The following is a 21,225-nucleotide window of genomic DNA, read 5'->3' on the forward strand; positions in this document are numbered from 1 at the left end:
ATACTCTGGACAAGAGGCTACTGTAAGAACAGAATATGGAGAAACCAATTGGTTCCCCATTGGAAAGGGTGTGAGACGGGTGTATTTTATCACCCTATTTGTTTAATCCGCACACAGAACATATCATACGGAAAGCGGGATTGTACCAAAATGAAGGAAGTGTGAAAATTGGAGGGAGGTTATCATACTTTGGACACATCATGAGAAGACTTGATTCACTAGAAAAGACAATAATGCTTGGAAAAACAGAAGGGAGTAGAAAAAGAGGAAGGCCAATCAAGAGATGGATTGATTCCATAAAGGAAGCCACAGACCTTGAACTTACATGATTTGAACATGGTGGTTTATTGCAGATGCTATTGGAGGTTGCTGATTCATAGGATCGCCATAAGTTGTAATCGACTTGAAGGCACATAACAACAAATTTTAAAAGTTATATTTATTCCTTTCCTGCTAAAGAATCAAAATAACTTCAAAAACATAACTTTGAAAATAAACAAGGATATTCATGGGCTAATCAATTAAAAATCGTCCCTGCCAGTTACCAATCTACGAATCAGCAGTAAATCAGCAAAAGCGGTAGCTTTTGGTATTGGCCTCTTAGCGGGCAGAAGATGCTCCTATTGGAAGTCTCAAAAGCTCTTAAGCGGGGCAGGGGAATGGAAGCAGCTCTGCCTGCTACTGTTTTATGCTGTGGGTTGTTCCTTAGTTTCTTTCTCCACCTACACCACTTCTAAAGGGGGCTCATATTAGATTACCCCAAGAATGTCATGTTGGCATGTAGATCAAGTCAGGTGGTTTAAATTAGCATATTTACCAAAACCTTAATTAAGGCAAAGCTCATTAAAACAAACCAGAGTGCAGTTATAACGGGTGTTTTTATAAGGTGTCATACCTTTTTAAACCTGGCACTAGCCTTACCAGTACTACCTGCAGCGCTGGCTGCAAGAAGAGTAGTGAAGCCTGGTGGTCTCTTCATTGAGTGGATGATGTGGGTTCAGGTAGGCTGGGTGTGCTGAGGGTTCGTGGCTGCGGGTGAGGTGCTTTCCCTTTAATCTGCAAATTCTGACTCCTTCCTTGTGCTCTTGGTGTGTGTGTGTGTGTGTTTTCTCTTCCTTCTCCCCTTTCCTAGAAGCTGCAGGCGATGGATGAGCAGCGCACACAGCACCTCAAGGAAGGCTATAGCATCTTTTCCGAGACTGAGCAGCAGGTCATGCCCATCATTGGCAAGTGCCTGGAGGGCATGAAGGCAGCAGCTGACATGGTGGATGAGAAGAATGTGGGTGCCCTGCCAGATGAGTTGTAATATTTCCCCCATGTATTGTGGAGCCTGCAAAAACCGATGGTGTGCCAATCTAATGGGAATGGGCTAGATTGTCACAGTGTAGTGTAGTGTTTAGAGTGTTGGACTACGGTTCAAATACCCACTTAGCTATGAAGCTCACTGGATGACAGTCAACAACTCTTAGCTTAACCTACCTTACAGGGTTGTGGTGAGGATAAAATAGAAAGGGGGAGGGAGAACCATGTATGTCAACTGGAGCTTCTAGGAGGAAAGGTGGAATATAAACGTAGTGTAGTGATCTCTCCATGCTCTAAGAATCCCCATGGCATACAGAAAGGGGAGGCATAAGTGGGCATCTCTAATCCAGCTACAGATTCAGTTTGTGGGAATTTTATTTATTTAAGTTTATATACCGCCCCATAGCCAAAGCTCTCTGGAATTGGCTTTCTTTTAAGCCTTGCCAGTGTAGGAGAAGCTGGACTTCTCATTGAGTTCACTGTTCATGGTACCACAATCCAAAATGATTAGCCATATTTTACTTCCATGAGTTGTCTGTGGTTACTTAACCTTGTAGGCATTTGGGGTGGAAGGTTTGTGTCTATGATATTTTTGAAAGCACAGGACTAATTGTTAGAATTAAAGTGTCACTAGCAGGACCCTGTTTTAGCTGTTTTTTTTAAAAAAAGAAAAGGAATATAAGGCTGTAGTCCAGGAGTAGCGAACATGGTGCCCTCCAGAAGTTTTGGACTACCACTCCTATCATCACTGGTTGTTGGGCATGCTGGCTGGGGCTGATGGGAGTTGTAGTATATAACATCTGCAGGGCACCACAATGGCTGTTCACACTCTGTTCCTTTTATATCTCAGCTTGCCAGTGTGGCTTAGTGGTTAGAGTGTTGAACTATGACCTGGGAGACCAGGGTTCGAATCCCCACACAGCTGTGAAGCGCACTGGGTGATCTTGGGCCAGTCACTGCCTCTCAGCCTCAGAGGGAGGCAATAGTAAACCACCTCTGAATACCGCTTACCAGGAAGACCCTATTCATAGAGTCACCATAAGTCGGGATTGACTTGAAGGCAGTACAGGCAGCCTCAGGGGTACACACAACCTACGTAGTAAGTAAGGCAGGGGAAAGGGGCTGGCTGAAACAGAGAACAAAAGGGGTGTCTCACCTATGTCTTACTCTAGCCCCATCCCTGCCTCACCATCATCATGCAACTCCCAACAGATTATCCCCAGCAAATGGCCCTTGAGAGGAAGAAAGTTCTCCCACCCCGTATTACATATTTAGGAATGGCACAAATCATGCAGGCAGTTTGTGTGCGTCTGTGATGCTGTCTTATACTGAGTGGGGCTATCAGTTTGTTTAGGTCAGTACAGCTTACTTTGTCAGGCATTGGCTCTCCAAGGTCTTGAGTACAGACATCTTTCTCAATATAACTAAGATCCTTTATCTGGAGCCCCTGACGCTTGAACCTGGGACCTTCTGCATGCAAAGTGTGTGGATTACCACTGAGCTATGGCTCTGTCCCAGTAAGCAATCCACTTGCTCAGAAATATACCTGCTTCCAACCTTTTGGTATCTACAAAGACACTAGGATGGTTGACAAAGCAGCTGGCATCTTGTTTTCATTTTAATTTTTTTATTAACCCAATTTATTACATTGAAGATACCAGGCTTTTTGACTGTGTGTTTGCTTTTCAAAATGATTTCAGCTGGCCAACCCAGTGTACTTGTAGACTACCGCTACCACAAACTTTTTGGAGTAGACGTTGCCAGATTTTTCCTCCATCAGTTGATAGTTTTTTGTTTTGTTTTTGCTGCTAGTCTGTACTGTGCTAGCTCTGAAGTAGAACAGGTTTGGGGGAGTCTTACTCCTTAGGGCCACTCAGAAGGATAATCTTCTCGTGTTAGGACTCGCAGGTGCTGATTGAACTGCACAAATCAGGCTTTGAGAGGCCAGGAGACATGGATTTTGAAGACTTCAGCCAACCCATCAATCGTACCTCATCAGACAGCAGTCTTGGCACCCCCCGCGGAACCCTTGATGGTCGACTGGACCCCCGTATGCTGGGCAAGAACAAGGGGAAACGATGGCCCTTCAGCAGGAAGAATAAGGTGGGGACCGGCTTTGGAGGGCTGGGAGCACCTTGAAGAAAGATGGTCAGGAAGTATCGACCATCTGCCTCTACCCCTTTTCCTCAGTCTGTAGGATTCCCAGAGCTACCGGGTTTTGTTGGCAACTCAGATTGTGAAGTGGGATTGAGTGAAATGGCGGGGGAAGGAGTAGGGTTTGGGTTTAAGGGGGATAACCACAGTGTTAATCTCTGGCCCTATCCTGGGTACCTCTTCAGAGTTCTGGATTTCCAGCAAGGTGTTTGGTGCAGTGTGGCACAGATTACCACTATGTCCCTGTGCCTTTCTCTCATGGATGTCAGAGGTCTCCAAGCGGGTACTGTAGCTCCTCCTGTAGCTCGGAGACAGGAAACTGTTCAACCAACGTTTAAGCTCCTTCCCTCCTGCTGAAGCTCAGTTTTAGTTTTCTGTCAGCTCGGAGAACATCTTGTGTGGTTGACTCTATTCTCCTTACTAAATTTTATATCTCTTCTGAGTTTCTTTTTAGTGTTTCTTAACCTGTTCTAGCCTCCCCTCATGTTTACGACTGTTTTCTCCAGTAATTTACCTCACGCTAGGTGTCTTACCTGTCAGTTACTCCGTTCCTTCTTCTCAGCACTCTGCTGACCTCTCATCATCTTCTATCTGTATATATAAAAGAATTAATTACTGCTGTCTTTTTCTTTTTCTGAACGCTGTCTTGTCAGTCCCCCTCAGATCCTCAGAGCTGTCTCCCTGCCAACTGTTTTTTGTATTTCTCTATTATCTCAGTCAATTTGTCATGGGAAAGCACAGTGCTAAAGCTCAGCTTTGCAAGAAAAAGCACGCAAAAAAATCGGGGCAGTACTCGGCCGCAGCCATGCTCAGACCCCAGCCCTCGCAGCGTCCTGCCGTTTTGAGCAGAAATAAGCTTTCGATTGCTAGTGACCCTGAAGGGGGCACTTATTCAAGCTATGGCGGTAGACGTGGCCCCGTTATGGAACTATACCCAGGTAGGGAGACCACGGAGGTGGTTCCCTCGCCTGAAGGGCTGCGGCAAGCACTGGCGGTGGCTGTAAGTGGAGATGCACCTTGAGGCTCCAGCTGGCTGGCAGCAGCAACAGGCACCATTTTTGGTAACGGGGCAAGAGTGGCTGCCATTTTGTCCGATGGCATGAGTGCGCCCGCCATTTTGGGGGCCAAAAGAGGAGCACCCGCCATTTTGAATCAGGGCAAAGCAGAGAGGCGTACAATTTCGGCTCAAAGGGCCGACAGTCCCCGACAGTTCTCAGGATAGCAGACCACCACCACCTGATTTTTTACAACATGACCGAAATGCTGCGTCTTGCGCTGATGCCCTGCCACCAGCACGTCATTTGCAATCTTCTCTGCCACCTGTAAGCTCATACATGTCTGCCCTGTCCACAGCACGGCAAATGCATTTTCCTGAGCTGCCCTTTCTAACGTGTAATGATGCTATGCGACTTGAGCTTTTATCTTCTGACGAAGAGAGCTCAGGGGCTTCCCTACAAGAGCGGTGCAGTCAAATGGAGCAACGGTATGTGGCAGGGGCAGCTGGGTTGCGTACCTTTAGCCCCCCCTCCCAGTCTCACAGTCCCAACATATGTCAGGGCTCCTGCTGCGACAGCATCAGCCACAAGTTTTATGGGCTGATCTTTTTTCTCCTGCAGTTCTCCAACAGTTAAGGGTGGCTATGATGGGAGACTTGGTTAAAGAAATATCCGCAGGGGGTGCCCCAAAGCGTGCACGGTCTCCCCCACATGCCTCAACAAGTCTGGATCCCCCTCTATTAAAGAGGCAGTCAACTGGGCAGCAGCAGCAGGATAATTTGCCCTCCCCCAGTCATTTTGCATTTACCAGGGGACAAACTTTGCAATTGAGTTCTAGACTACAAACATCTCATGATGTTGATTCAATGCCCGAGGCTGAGGGAGAGGCGATGTTGGATGGGGGTGACTGGAGTGATGATTCAGGCATGGATGACCTAGTGTCAACTAGACTGTTCTTGGAAGTGTATCCCCTCCCCCTCCCCCATTTGCTAAAGTGATGGCTGCCTTGGATTTGTCTCCCACGCGGCAGCAACAGCAGCAGGAACCGCCCTCAACTAGATGCATTCCGTTACCTGCACCATTCGAGGCTGTAATGAAACCAGAGTGGGATTCCCCGCTACAGTGTAGAAAGGGTATTAACTTTGCCAATAAGTTTTATGTTCTAGATGCAGACGTCATGGAGCAGCTTCGAACTCCAGCAGTGGATGGTCCGATCTCTGCTCTACTTTCCCGCGCTCTTCTGTCACGGGATGGAGACGCATGCTAATGCCCTCTCGATTCAGTCTTTGCCGGCTGCGTTGGTTTCTGCCAGGGCGGCACTGCTGTGGGTCAAAGAGCTGTTAGATAATGCAGATCAGGATCCAACTAGGGTAAGAAAGTCTTTATTGAAGGTTTCTAGGTCCTTGTCCTTCATAGCGGATGCCACCATGGATTTGGTTCAGTTCTCCTGCAGAGCCATGGCAGCAGCAACAGTCGCTCGTAGACACCTATGGCTAGGAAGTGGATATTTTGTCGTGAGCAAATTTGGCTTCTGTTCCTTTTTCTGGCACAAAGCTGTTTGGTGAAGCAGCGCTGAAGGATGTTCTGGTGGAGACAAGGGATAAGAAGAAGATGATGCCAGCCCAAAGGCAGGAAGACAAACATTCATTCAGACATCCTTTCTCTTCGCCTCATTTCTTCCATTCCTTTCGTGGCTCCAGGGCTGCGGGTCGAGCTAGAAACATCAGAAGCTGCCGTCCATTTTGGAACAGATCTCGCTTCCAGCAATGCTCTCAGCAACCTGCTGCTTCCAGAGGTGCTTACGGTCAAGGAAGACAGGGACGCCAGAACCAAAGACGCTTCTGACTCAATTCAGATTCCACCAGTAGGGGGAAGACTCAGTCAGTTCTCCCACCAAGAGACCACTCAGGACTATTGGGTACTCAAAATAGTAAACAACGGTTACAAGATAGAGCCGTCGGAGTATCTGCCTGCCAGGTTCCTTCCTTCGCCAGTCTCCACCTCTGTAGTAAAGCAACAAGCAGTATCCAATGAGATGTCATCTGCTAAACATCTCTGCAATAGAGGAAGTTCCTTCCGACGAACATTTCACAGGGCTTTACTCAGTCTTCTTCTTAGTGGGGAAGAAGAACGGGAGCGTGGTGCGCGGTACTCAACGGCTTTGTTATCCAGCGGAAGTTCAGGATGGAGACCATAACATCCATCAAGGAGGCTCTGCAACACCAGGATTTTCTAGCGTCAATAGACTTGAAGGAAGCATACCTTCATATTCCAATCCTTCCAGCACACCAACGCCTGCTGCGTTTTTCTTACAACAGAGATCATTACCAGTTCAAAGCCTCACCTTTCGGTCTATCGTCTGCTCCAAGAGTCTTCACCAAGGTAATGGTGGCATTAGTGGCCAGCCCTCAAATAAAGAGGCCTGCACATATATCCTTACCTGGATGATCTCCTGATACTCTCAAAGTCCTGTCATCAGGCGCAGGAGGACGTCCAGATAACGTTAGCCCATTTAAAAGATCATGGCTTCTTGGTGAACATCATGAAGAGCCACCTAATTCCTTTACTGCAGTTACAGCACCTGGGAGCATGGCTGGACACAGTTCATCAATCTATCTCTCTTTCTCAGGAGAGGGTTTACAAAATCAAAGCCATGGCGACGTCGTTGGCTCACGCGACATCAGCAGATGTCATGAAGTTAGCAAAATTGTTGGGCATGATGGCCTCTGCCATAGGGATTACTCCTTGGGCTCGTCTGCACTCTCGCCCGCTGCAATGGCTGTTACTATGCTACCAGGAGGACATTGCTCATTGCAAGCACCGCTACGTCCAGATTCCCCGAAGTGTCAGAAATTCTCTGCTTTGGTGGAAATCAGAGACACATCTACGGAACGGTGTTCCTCTCTTCGATCCTCCTCGCTCTCTCATTACCACCAATGTGAGTCTCAAAGGTTGGGAAGCTCACTGTCAGGGCCAGTATATACAGGGCAAGTGGTCACAGTCAGAATCCACCAGAAGCATCAACTGGCTGGAGCTTCGAGCAACGCACCTGGCCCTTCGACACTTTCTACACTCACTCAAGTTTCCAGACGTTTTGATTCAAACAGACAACACGGCAACCCGAGCCCACTTGAACAAACAAGGGGGCACACGCTCACTAACACTACAAAGGGAAACCATGGACATGCTTTCCTGGGCAGAACAGCACTTCTCCTCAATCAGAGTGGAGTACATCCAGGGCCAATTAAATGTGACAGCCGACTGGCTGAGTCGACAACACCTGTTTCCAGGGGAGTGGGCCCTCAACAGAAAGGTATTCAATTTCCTTCAGGCAAAGTTCAGGAATTTCAGCAGAGATCAGTTCGCATCAGAGATCAATCACCAGAAAAGATGTTTTTACTCTAGGTACCTGTCTCACAAGGAGGAAAAAGTGGATAACCTAGCAGTTCCCTGGCCAAGGGGCCTACACTATGCCTTTCCTCCGACACCTCTGTTATCCAGAGTTCTCAAGAAAATTCGGTCAGAAAGAGCCAGGGTGGTGTTGGTGGCCCCATACTGGCCACGACGTCTTTGGTTTTCGGACATCATTCAGTTGACCACATCACCACCACTTCATTTTCCATCACGTCCAGACCTGCTCCATCAAGGTCCACTGTTGCATCCGGATCCACAGTGGCTTCAACTAACCACCTGGAAATTGAACACTTCCAACTGTTGAATTCCGGCATACCGGCGGAGGCGGTCACGACCATCCTAGCCGCCAGGTGCCTATCAACCCTTCGAAGTTATCAGGCCACGTGGACGGTGTTTTGCTCTTGGTGTTGCAAAAAAGAAGTCGACCCGGTATCGGCTGGGGTCTCTGATGTATTACTATTTCTGCAGAAGGGCATGCGTCCTAACACTTTAAAGAGACAGCTCTCAGCTTTATCATCAGTCTTACAAGTCAGGGAATTCGGCTCAATCGCACTGCATCCTTGGTTGAAGCATTTCCTTAAAGGAGCTACTAGTCTTAGTCCACCAGTTGTTCATTGGTTTCCAACCTGGAGCTTGCATACAGTTCTGGCGGCACTGCAGAAACCTCCATTTGAGCCATTGAATTCTGTACCTCTGAGAATAATGTCGCTTAAAACATAACACCGGTGTGCAGAGTGTCAGAACTACATGCGCTATCCATCCAAAAACACCTATGGACAGAGTAGTACTGCGAACTAACCCAACATTCATCCCTAAGGTGAACACGGTTTTTCACAGACAACAGGAGCTAATCTTACCTTCCTTCTGTCCTCGACCTTCTCACCCAAAGGAGAAGGCATGGCACTCCTTAGATGTTAGGCAAGCATTAAAGGTATATATTAACAGGACAGAGTCTTTTAGACGCTCTGACTCGCTATTTGTTTCTTTTCATATGGCCACTATGGGAAAACAAGTGTCTTCCGCAACACTGGCATGGTGGATTAAGGCTTGTATTTCACTAGCTTATAAAACACTACACCTACCATCTCCTTTACATGTTACAGCACACTCTACTAGGTTGGCCGCTACTTTGGCAGCTTTCTCCACAAATGCTCCATTGACAGATATCTGTCGAGCAGTGACATGATCCACTCCGAACACTTTTACCGAACACTATAAGATTGACTTGTATGCCTCAGTAGAGGCTTCCTTTGGCTGCAGGGTTTTACAGCAGGTCCTGCCGGCATCTGCCCCACCCTAGGTCTGCAGCTGTAGTACGTCCCGCTTGGAGACCTCTGTCATTCATGAGAGAAGGGACAGTTTGTCCTTACCGTAAACTGTGGTTCTTCATGGATGACAAGAGGTCTCCAAGGCCTACCCATGCAGATGTTTCGTTGGTTGAAGGGACTAAGTCAAGGAGTACCATGACTTTTCTGTTTTTTGTTGACTGTTGGCCAGTAGACCATGTTACTAATGCTCTTGGTTATTGTCAAGTTTGGTTGTGTTCTTTTTCTACATTTTATGTTTGTTGTTAAACTGAGGCTGAATTCCGAAGCTTTACAAGAAATGAACTGAGCCTCAGCAGGAGGGGAGGAGCTTAAATGTCAGTTGAACAGTTTCCCATCTCTGAGCTGTAGGGGGAGCTACAGTACCCACTTGGAGACCTCTTGTCATCCATGAAGAAACACGGTTTACTGTAAGGACAAACTGTCCCTTCTACCTGGCACAGCCACACCCCCAGCACATTGCTCAGCTAGATGGCAGTACTACAGGCAAGTTAGCAAAATCCCATATTAGCACCTTCCTCCACATTAATCAGTTTCTGGCTGCCTCCTGTCTCCTTCTGGCTGCTTGTACTAGTCCTCATGAAAGGTTTCTCTTCCAACTTTCTGGACCTAACAAATGCTTCCCAAAATGTTTGTGCCAGAGTAACGTTTGGTAATTATATTTGCTATTGGAGGGTCTTGACCAAAATACCCTTCCCCCCCCCTTCTTCAGCCATGACAGTCTCCTGCATTTCATCTCTCCCAGGCTCCTCCTCCTATGGAAGCCTTAGATCTCTGCCTCTGGAACATGCTGTTCCAAGAAGCCATTCCAGCTGCCCTGTTACTCAAAGGAGAGTGTTCCTTTTTCCTACAATCCCTAGCTGACCCTTGTGTTTATGTTCTGAAGATGATTATGGCAGAGGCCCAAGATCTGCTTCAGCAAGCCCTTGCTTTTCTGACTAGTTTTCTCCAGAGGCTCCTTTATGCACAGGCTGTTTTTTCAGCTAAAGACCCCATTTTCTCAAGGACCTCCTTTCTTCCACCCCTATGTGGTCCTTTTCTCTCACATGAGCATCTTTATCAGGCATGCTGAAGGTTTCTTCCTCCTGCTTTACTCTGAGTTGGGCTTTGTTTCACGCTCTAACTCCTTTGTCACTAGATCTGGCCTGTGAGCTCTCTCCTTGGCCACATCTGCCATGTATTTATTTAATTTAATTTCTATACCGCCCAAAGCCAAAAGGCTCTCTGGGCGGTGTACATAAGAGTAAAACAGCAACATAAAATACAAAAACATAGAAATAAATAGCAAACTCAACGGAACAAATAATTAAATAGCATTAAAATACAATAAAATACAATTAAAGTGTAGTTAAAACAAGCAACGACTCACATACATACACACACCAATCTCATTCACACCACACAGCATACATCCGGCGACAATGTCCCACGCCGAAGACTCTCCTCGCGCAGTGCAGCAGCAACGATGAAATAAGCTGGGACCTGGTCCTGCAGGGCGTGGCACCTGTTAATAGCAGCAGTCCAGCAGGAAGGGTGGTGGTGGTGACAGCCAGGGGAAGCAGCACAGCAGCAACAGATGACAAGGGGCTCTCCCTCCCTGGCAGCGCAATGTTCCTCTTCCTGCAGGCAGAAGGTCTCCCAGGCCTCTCAGCCAGCCAGCCTATATATCCCTCCAAGGAGGGACAGGTGCAAAAGGTTAGCCACAGCTGGCTGATACCTGGGACCTGGTCCTGCAGGGTGTGGCAGCTGTTAATAGCAGCAGTCCAGCAGGAAGGGTGGTGGTGGTGACAGCCAGGGGAAGCAGCACAGCAGCAGCAGATGACGAGGGGCTCTCCCTCCCTGGCAGCGCAATGTTCCTCTTCCTGCAGGCAGAAAATCCTGTTGCTGATGTCACAAGAATGCCAAACTCAATTACTTTGGCTCACATCTGGCCTCTCCTTTGCCTGCCTCCCTTTTTTATACTGTGCAATTTCTTCCATATCCTCTGTGTTGCTTGCTGCTTGCTCCCTGCTTCTCCTTGAATGTCCATATCCATGAATGTCCCCCGACTGGGAGGAATAGAGACCACTAACTGACATTATAGCATTTTCCCTAAAGCAGCCGTCCCTGATCTTAGGCCCTTGGATGTTGTTCAGCTGCAACCTCATCCATCTCACTTGACTACTGTCTGTGCTAGCTGGGGATGGAGGGGGTTGGAGTCCAACATCATCTGGAGACCAAGACTGGGGAAAGGCTGCTCTAATTTAACTTGCTAAGCTCCTTTTATAGCTCATGTGGGACACCTAAAGAGATAAATGGGAGGCAGAAGGCTGTTCATAATCTCTACTAAGACTTGTTTTCCTTCCCTCATATCCTCAGACTGCTCCTCCCTTACTCATTTCTCTCTGCACTTGACAACAGTGAAATTGTACAATACCATAATTTTGCAACCATAAGAAATGAATGCAAACATTGCAATGCTTAATTTGCAAGAAAATCTTGAGTGGGATTTATTCTTAATCCAATATTACAATTAATCCAATATTGTGGCAGGAGGAGGGATAGATAAGAGGATAAGAGACGGAAAGGCGATGCCGTAGCTCAATGGCGGAGCATATGCTTTGCCAGCCGATGGTCCCAGGTGATATGAAAGACCTCTTGCCTGAGTCTGTGGAGAATTGCTGCCAGTTGGAGTAGACAGTACTGGATCATATGGACAAATAATCTCACCTGGTATAAGACAGGATCCTATGCTTCTCGTCCTGAGGGCACTCTGAGGATGTGTAGAAAAGGGAAAGCAAGTAGAAGTCCTGTAGAAGGTAAAGCACGGAACATCTGCCTGTTGGAGCATATTTTTCCTTTGCTCTGCTCACAATAATAAAGCTAATCTAAACTCCCTTATTTGCCATACTGGAGGCGATTTCGATGGGGTGGAAGTGTCCCTCAGCTCAACCCTGCCTGGCTCTGCCAGCAGGGGAGCTGTGTTGTCAGTAATACCCCAGTGTCCCCTCCCAGACAACAGGAGATGGAAGCCACTGCCAGTGGAAGCCCCCAAAATGGCAGACAGGGAGCAGGCCTGCAAGAGGCCATACTTTGGCAATGGACCTAATCCAGGCTTCTTCACTGTGTGTTTGTTCTCTCTGTCTCTCTCTCTCTCTCACACACACACACACACATACACACAGAGAGAGAGAGAGAGAGAGCGCCTTCCACTCTATCAAGTGGCGGGACTGTGGATTCAGCAGTGGTTCCAGGAATGGATAGTGGATAGCCGGGATTAGGATTGCAGCTGTAGGCTTTTAAAATATTAGCATTTACGTGGCCCTATATTGTTCAAAGAGAGCCAGTGTGGTGTAGTGGTTAGTGTGTTGGACTACGACCTGGGAGACCAGAGTTCGAATCCCCACACAGCCATGAAGCTGACTGGGTGCCCTTGGGCCAGTCACTGCCTCTCAGCCTCAGAGGGAGGCAATGGCGAATCCCCTCTGAACACCGCTTACCATGAAAACCCTATTCATAGGGTTGCCATAAGTCGGAATCGACTTGAAGTCCATTTCTCATACTGTTCAAAATACTACTTTGATGTTACCTTGGTAACCCTTAAAATAGTATCAGGTGGGTCACTATTAGTATCATCCTGTTACTGTAAAGGGCTGATAGGGAGAAGCTTGCCGAAAGCTACCTGGTGAGTTAATGGAAGAGGTGGGATTTGAACCAAGAACATCCTGATTTGATCCTGTCTCGTACCCATTCTTCCACATCAGCTCCCTTTGCTGTGCTAGTTCTTTACCTCTCACTTAGCATATTTTTTTCTGGCAACAGTGCTTTGAGGTAGTGTAGAGCAAGGCAGATGCTGACCTCTGAGCCCAGCAAGCATATCCATGTCAAAATCCCAGGAGTCACTTGATAGATGAGTCTCTTAGATTCTGCGTGCTCTGTGCTGACCTGCTGCATTTCTGCTCCACTGTCCAATGCTGATGTTTTGCATAATTATTTTTATTACATTTATAGTCCACCATTCGTCCAGCATGGAACCTAAGGCAGTGTACAGGTATTTTCAGGTGATCTTCCATCCAGGCACAGACAAGACCCAGTCCTGCTTAGCTTCAGCAAACATCTCTTAGTAGCTTGCACTCGACACTCAAGCTGCTTGCACCTTCCTTGTGGAAAGGTACAGCCATGTCTGACACAATTCCTTGGAAGTGATTCTTCAACTGTTGCAAACATAGTACCAATTTTTACAGCTACATAAAAAGTTGTTGGGATATCTCCTGGAGCAAATTGAATGTCGCTTTCTCAACCTGATTATTTATTATTTTATTTATTAAATTTTATCCTGTCCTTTCTCCCAGAAGGAGCCCAGGGAGGCACAAAAACACCAAAAGCAGTCTGAAACATCTTAAAAATGAAGACTTTAAACATATTAAAACACAACATCTTTAAAAGTCTATTAAAACAAAACATGTGGCCTTTAGAGGTATAAAGAATTTGGGCCTAGCTCAGATGAATCTCTTGACCCACTATGTGACTCATTCCAATAGAAACAAGGGCTCTGTGTTTTCATCAGAATGCTCTCCATAAAACAAAGCAATTTCAGTCAGGGATGGGATGCAAATTATAGTCAACAACATAGTAAGCAGCATTTTGAGGGGAAGTGTCATGTGGGGAGAAAGTAGGAAGTCAGGAGGCTTAATTGAAACAGTGAGAGCAAGAGGAAACAATGGCTCCCTCCAAGCAGTTTCTCCTGTGCCCCTGATCTCCCTGTCTGTCTTTCTAAAGCTTCCTCAAAAATGGTTCCTTTCTCACTACTAACATTGCACCCCATCTTTTCAAACCACATCCTCCCATAGTATCGAGGTTTAGGGCCACCATCCAAACCATATGATCTCTGACCAGGAATTTAAGACTTTCTGCAGTGGAGGTTTCCAAGAATGTGCCTACACAGAAAACCAGCTCTGTATGCATGATTCTCAGGGTCTGTCTCTTTCATGTGCTCCATGGTGATGAGGTTTTGCTCTGCATCTTGTGCTGTTGCCTCCTACCCCCCTTCTTCCCCATGTATCCTTGGGGTTTTTTTATTACAGTGCATTCCTGTTATATTGGGCACACCAGTTGATACTTGTTTTCTGGTCAGGTGAATGAGGTAGGCAATATAAGCAGCAAAATTAGCCATTGCTTCTCAGGGCAAATAGTTTCCAAAAATGTTCAGCCAATATCCTGCCTTCCATTGTAAGCTTGTACCGTATAAATGGAATGTACTGTAATTTTCTTGTTGCATTTTGGGTGTTTTTTGTGTCTGTGTGCCTTTTTATTTTCTTACAGTTTTCTCCATTCTTTTGTGTTTCGTTTCTTGTTCATGGCCCTTGTCTGTCGCTAGCTCCCACCCCCTCCCCTCTCCTCCTTAAATTGCCCTTCCTCCTCCTCGTCTTCTTCCCCTACCACATCTGCTATCAATGGACCTTCATCCCCCAAATTCACCCGTGACCCCCTGTCTTACTGTTTGAACGAGATCAATAAGACAGTCAAACCCCGCATCACGTCCTTCCGCAGCCTCAAACGGGTGGTAAGTGGTTAATTCATCTTTGCTAAATCAGCATCATGTGTTTGCTGCTTCCAGAGGTGCCTGCCTGCCAAGTAGAAAATCAGCTGAGGTATTGGTGCTGAGAAGACTCTTAACATTCAGAATCCTAGGTCACAAGCCTCACCTGTTTCTTTTAAAACAGTCACTGCTTGCCAGTATACTGATTAGGGATGGGATCCATTGGTTGGTGATGGTTCGAAAGCATTCCGTCAACCTAACAGTCTGGCATTGATTCAAATTCGTTCATCTGCTTTTACCAGTCTGTGTTTTTTGCTTGGAAAAAATATTGATACTAATATGATATTTTTATATTGATATTTTGAAGGAAATGCCAATATTTTAAAAGGAAATATCAATAAATTATCATGCTTACAATCAATGTTTAGAGAGGTGGATTTTTTGTTTAAAAGTTCATTTTCATAAATAGCTGCAGAAATTCGCAACATTAAAATCCAATCCTCAGTGGTTGAGAATAAGCAAATTAATGAAAAATTCAGTACCAAATCCGAATTGGGTGGAATTCTAGCACATCCCTAATGCATGCATGTGCGCACACGTGTGCACGCACGCACACACACACATATTTTTGAGGGTCCATTGAGCTCAGATGCTTACCCAGGTGACTGCAGAGGATAGCTGAGTGCCTGCCTGAGAATTGGGTTATCTACCTTTTAGCTGGACCTCCCCTTCCTTTTGCAAGGACTGGTCTTTGCCCCAATTAGCTGGCAGTCACAGACTGTGCATGCATGTTTTCAGTCCTTTATATCTATAGCACTTTTATGCATGCTTCCAGAAAGCAATTTACAATAAATGCTGGAGGAAGAGGAGGGCTTAGTTGCTGCCTATGGGTTCAAGTCTCAGATAAGATGGCTTTTTACTTGGGAACTTGTACAAACTTTTGGAGTGAGAGGAATCAGAAGGTAGCCTTCTACTACCCAAAAGCAAAGACCATCAGCCCTTACCAATCAGTCCACTCAATTCAGGTCACATTTATGCCATAAAAGGAGAAGAGCAAGTGTGCTGCAAGATGGTGCTTATGTAGCAAATAACTCCAAGTGATTCCTGAAGGTGAACCTAAGCCACATCCTCTAGGAGGAAGGCAAACAGTCTCCCTGCTGTGTCTCAGTCACTGCCAAACTGACTCAGGGTAGATTATCTTTCAGCGTCAGACCCTGACTGTGGTCCCTGGTTTTGGAAGGAGCTAAGGATCATGCCATTGGAAGAGACCCAAAGAACACCAAGTCCCATCACAGGCACCCAATACCCCCACTGCACAGCAGGATCCACCAGATTTCTTGCTGGTCAACCCACTGTCCTCAAGGGAAGATGGGCAGTTTACAGCAACCATTTAGGACTGAGATCTCATTATCAGGCTCAATAAGATAGTGTTACAATGCTTGGTGGTCAGAGATGCCTTTGTTTGCGTTTCTGACTAGCCCCGGTGGGGGGAGGGGTGTCGCCTCTCTGTTCTAACCCTAACACAGTAGAGAATGGCACATAGGTAGAAGAGAAGGCTGCTGAACTCTCACCCTTGCTGTGAGCCGAGAAGTCCCCTGTTTCAGTCTAGCCTTTGCCATTGCTGAGTGGTCTTAGGCAAACCACTTACTTCTCATGGTCAAAGCACATACAATGCTTAGTAGAAATATTTTTTTCATCCCAACACTTTTTTAAATACAAAACTATGTTGCAAGCTAAGAGGTTGGAGTAAAAGATCATACAGGTGGGTGGGAAAATGTTTAGTCCTTGTCCTGTGGGCCACTTTTCCTGTCACGATTGCTCCTTAGTCACAGAGGGAAAGGTATAGGTATCTAACCTACAGGTTTGTCATGAGGACTGCTGAAACAATGTTGTGAAGTGCTTTGAATGCTCAGGAGCACTGCTGATTACTTCTGGTTGACTTGCCGTGTACTTAGAGCTGAATAGGGCAAGTAAGATCTGGTGCAGCAATGTGCAATTCTAAGGTATGAGACTGCTGCTATGGCTCCAGACTGTCCATGGCCTTATATCTGCCGTAGACTAATGGAAAGTGGTGGTGTTCCTTAATTACATCACCCAGATGGGCTGGATAGACGTCAACCTGCAGGGGAAGAGACAGGGTTAACAGAGCAAGGCAGGGAAGTGTCTGCGAAGGCCACAGAAGAAATTAATGTATGTCTTTTCCTGCTGCCAGACTGTGATCACCGAAGACTTTAGCCACCTGCCTCCAGAGCAGAGGAGAAAAAAGCTGCAGCAGAAGATTGAGGAAAGAAATCGGGAGTTGCAGAAAGAGCTAGACCAGAGGTCAGAAACTGAAAGTCAATATCCTCTCTCTAGATTGATTTTTTTTTAAGGATCTGTGCAGTCTTAAGCAGAGTTAAAATGAACTTTTGGCAGGTTTTTGTGTGTACTAAACCTAATCTTGATTTCAAAATTTGAATCTTTTAAAATCTGAAATTAAAGGTTGAGCATTCATGTACATTATAAGCCATTATTGAAAATGGAAATGGACTGCCTTCAAGTCGATCCTGACTTATGGCAACCCTATGAATAGGGGTTTCATGGTAAAGGGTATTCAGAGGTGGTTTACCATTGCCTTCCTCTGAGGCTGAGAGACAGTGACTGGCCCAAGGTCACCCAGGGAGCTTCACGGCTGTGTGGGGATTTGAACCCTGGTCTCCCAGGTTGTAGTCCAACACCTTAACCACTACACCACACTGGCTCTAAGCCATTATTTACTACCCAGTATTCAGTGTTTCACCAGTGCTTAACCAGAGCAGTTTTACTGCCTGTCTTACTGTAACACTTTAACAGTTCAATGCTATACAAGTTGCCCAATTGAGTTCAAAGGAACTTACTCCCATGTAAGTATGTATAGGACTGCAGCCTTTAATGCTAAAGGCCATTATCTCATCATTTTTGGCCAGTAGGCGGGAAACCACCTTCAATCCTTTCCAACTTGACAACACTTGACTTTCTGAAAAACCAAAAAGTTCATTTGTTTGTTAAGTTGGTATCTGGTATAGGGCAGGAATCATACCACTTTTAAGGCTGAGCAAAATTTGTGCCTTTACTTTTGGGTAGAAATGCTTAGTTGTACTAAAGCTGACTTTCCAGCCCAAATTTAGAAAGGCAAACAGTGCATGTTTCCCAAGACCTGAGAACTAACACATTGAATAAGATAGTAAATAATTAGCTTTCCAGTGCCAAGTTGTTTGTCTTTATCATTAGTACTGTTTTGTGAATAATCACTATAATTCTTAAAAAAAAAACACCCAGTCCTGTGGCACTTGAAAGACTAACAAAATTATTACAGCATAAGCTTTTGTAGACTAGAGTCCAATTCATCGGAAGTGAACTATAGTCCATGAAAACTTACATCATAACAAATTTGTTAGTCTTTTGAGATGCCACCAGACTCTGTTGTGTTTGCTACAGTTTTCTGCATCAGATAAGCATAGCTATGTCTCTGGAAATTGTTGTTTTTTAAGCTAAAGCTTTTTTACACAGTCTGTTTTATGCGTTTCATTTCCTTCTGACTCACTGGCCAATAAGTCAGTTTGTCTTAAACCACGATTTAATTGTGAACATGCCTCTCCTCTCTCCCCTGCCATGTAGGTTCTCTCTCCCTCCCCTCCCCCATGCTCTTGTGATGTTGTCCAAACCCAGGCCATTGTTGTTTTTGTTGCAAACAGACCATGAGCAGAAAGCCAGAAATTGTCCTGCCCAGAGTGTGAGGCACGAGTCAGAGACGAGGGTGAGATAAATTCTTGCTTTATTAGGGTAATTGAAACATCAAAGGCAGCACGCCTCATTAACTCCACTAGCTAACTCACTGCAATCCCTATCTAAGCTACTAAGCATACTCTGCAGCAATGAAGGAAGTTGACTCAACACCCCGTGGGGGGGGGGGAGGCAAGCTTACATAGGAAAGGTCTTCGCCCGTAATCTCTCACTCCTTCGAGGAACCTCCCTCTGACCGGCGTGCTCGCGACATCTGGCGCGGGGTGAAAGAGGGCGTGCTTCCAACAGTTCATCTGACGATACCAACTGGATAGGTGTGGGCCTGGGGTCAGGATGCGGGCAATCATTTGAAGTGTCAAGAGGGGGATCCAGGGGGGTTGGAATTGGCACGCACGCCAGAGATTCCCCCAATGGCTCTGTTGACGCGTCTTCTTCAGCAGGAGGACTGTCCGTGGGAACTGGCACAGTGTCAAGCACACTCCCTCCCCCAGTGTCCTCAAAATTCTCAAATTCCTCTGGCTCTGCCCCTTGCTCTCGTTGAGGGGGCTGAAGCTCCTCCAGCCCCCCTCCTTGATTACCCTGAGAGACCTGGGGCTCGACAGAAATAAACTAAGGTTTGTTCTTTGCTTATTTCTGGCTTACCATTCATGGCCTGTTTGAAACAAATCTAGCACTGTCTAGATTCTGATATGACAAACCATAATATAGCTTGTCTGAGCCACAGGGCAGAGGTGGGAGATAAGCCACATGGACCCGCACAGCAGGGAGAGGCACATTCACAATTAAACCATGGTTTAAGACAAACTCTGGCTTATCATGACATGCAAATGAAGCCACTGCTTACACTTAGGATTATACTTCATTCATCTGATGGTGGACTGTGTGTTGGTCTTTATGGTGCCATAGAACTCCAGTCTTTTGCAGCAAAAATAACGAACATAGCTAACCCTTTGGAAATATCCAGAAATCTTTTTGCATTTTGAAGGCACAAATTATTAAGAGTACATAAATGGTGCTGTTGGCCAGTACAAGGTAACCCAAATTTTTGATTATGGATTTGATTTTATTAGCATGTGTTCACACCAAATGCCTTAAATTTTGGACACCTACATTCCTGATATCTCCACACTGCAAAATATTTTGCTGCCCTCCATTCTTTCAGGGATGCCTTAAATAAGATGAAGGATGTTTACCAGAAGACGCCACAGATGGGAGATCCTAATAGTCTTGAGCCAAAGATCTCGGAAACCCTGGGGACCATTGAGAGATTGCGCCTAGAAATCCAGAAATATGAAGTAAGGCAGGGGTTCCTAAACTGTGGTCCATGAACCACTAATGGTCCGCAAGCTTCATTCAGGTGGTCTGTCTGTGGATTTGTGGTTGAAGATGGGAGATGACACATTTGCTACATTAAATATTCATATTTTTAATTATTTTTAATTGCTTCTTTTTCTTGTAATATATTTTATTGTATTACAATTTGAATTCTATGGAATAGAATAAAATACAATATATAAGAAATAAAAGAAGAAATAAAAATACAATTAAAAATCATACAGCATCTAGCACAGCATACTATAACAGGCAAAAAATCATTAAGTGCTCCACCAAACCCCTCAGCAAAGTTCAAGTGATCCATTGAGAAAAAGGTTAGGAACCACAGAAATAAGGGGTTGCAGAGGCCAGCTCTCTTGCACTTTTCAAGTGTCTGGTCACTAGGGCTGTGGAGTCGGAGTCGGGAGCAATTTTGCGTGGAGTCGGAGTCGGTAGAAATGTACTGACTCCGACTCTTTCATAAATGGCAAATGTATATTAACTAGTCATAACAAATTTACTATAGTAAAATGGTAGCACAAGGCATTTCATCACCACCACGTGAATCCAGAGCTTGGAAAAGTTACTTTTTTGAACTACAACTCCCATGAGCCCAATCCCATCATCATCTCAGTATATCAAATGCTTGGGAAAAAAGGTAAGTCTTTCCCTGGTGCCAAATAGGTGAGTTGATCATGGTGCCAATGCCTAGTGGTTGCACAGTCCTCAAAATGCTGGTTTTATTCTGTAGTCTGTTGCCTCCATATTCTAAGGCAGGAGCAGGCTACCTATGGCCCTCCAGATGTTGCTGGACCAAGTCTCATTGGCCATGCTAGTTGGGGCTGGTGGGAGTTCGGAGTCCAATAAATATTTGGAGGGCCACAGATTTCTCACCTCTTCTGCTGTAAGACTTGTGCAATCCTGCTTTTATATGTCAGTGTGGGCAGCAATTATTACTGTGTAGATGACTAAACCCTGTAAATTTCTTTAATTTATAACTCTATAATCCAAAAGTGGGAAATGTCCAGCCTGCAGGCCTAACTAGGCACACCAGCAGCCAAGTCACGACCATCTGCCCAACTGTCAGGTGTAGGGCAAGTAAAGACCTGGCTCAGCTGGAAGAGGTTTGCAAAGCCCTGTGCACTAGGCTCTGCAAGACCTAAGTCACTGATTGTCAGGTCTTGTGAAAGCCTTTTCAAGGTGCTTTGCAAGATCCAACACTTAACTGTTTGGTGGGTCGTCCTGAACACTTTGAAAGGCACTTTGGAGGCTGTCCATGGCAAAAAAGGGTAAAAAAAGTTTCCTGGTGGGTTGCTCTGAGTGATGAAAAGGAGCAATGAGCCATTTCTTATTTTCTGCTCTGAGCACCACAGTATCTTCAGATGGCCCTGGATGTCATATGTTGAAGCCTGATTAGAACAGGGATTAGTTAAATGTGGAG

General features: G+C 45.8%; 1 protein-coding gene across 4 annotated transcripts in view; it reads left to right on the plus strand.

Annotated features, from left to right (window-relative positions):
* Positions 1 to 21,225, plus strand: part of TRIP10 (thyroid hormone receptor interactor 10) — a 124,780-nt gene that overhangs the window by 90,963 nt on the left and 12,592 nt on the right. For 3 of the 4 annotated variants that reach the window (XM_061639520.1, XM_061639495.1, XM_061639503.1), the window contains 5 exons: positions 1,133 to 1,279; positions 3,202 to 3,405; positions 14,547 to 14,732; positions 16,921 to 17,030; positions 19,633 to 19,765. In XM_061639520.1, coding sequence (XP_061495504.1) covers positions 1,133 to 1,279; positions 3,202 to 3,405; positions 14,547 to 14,732; positions 16,921 to 17,030; positions 19,633 to 19,765 — 780 coding nt within the window. The remainder of the gene's footprint in view (positions 1 to 1,132; positions 1,280 to 3,201; positions 3,406 to 14,546; positions 14,733 to 16,920; positions 17,031 to 19,632; positions 19,766 to 21,225) is intronic. The other variant, XM_061639512.1, reaches the window with a different exon arrangement.

Source organism: Rhineura floridana, chromosome 1 (genome assembly GCF_030035675.1).
Source record: "Rhineura floridana isolate rRhiFlo1 chromosome 1, rRhiFlo1.hap2, whole genome shotgun sequence".
Classification (NCBI taxonomy): domain Eukaryota; kingdom Metazoa; phylum Chordata; class Lepidosauria; order Squamata; family Rhineuridae; genus Rhineura; species Rhineura floridana.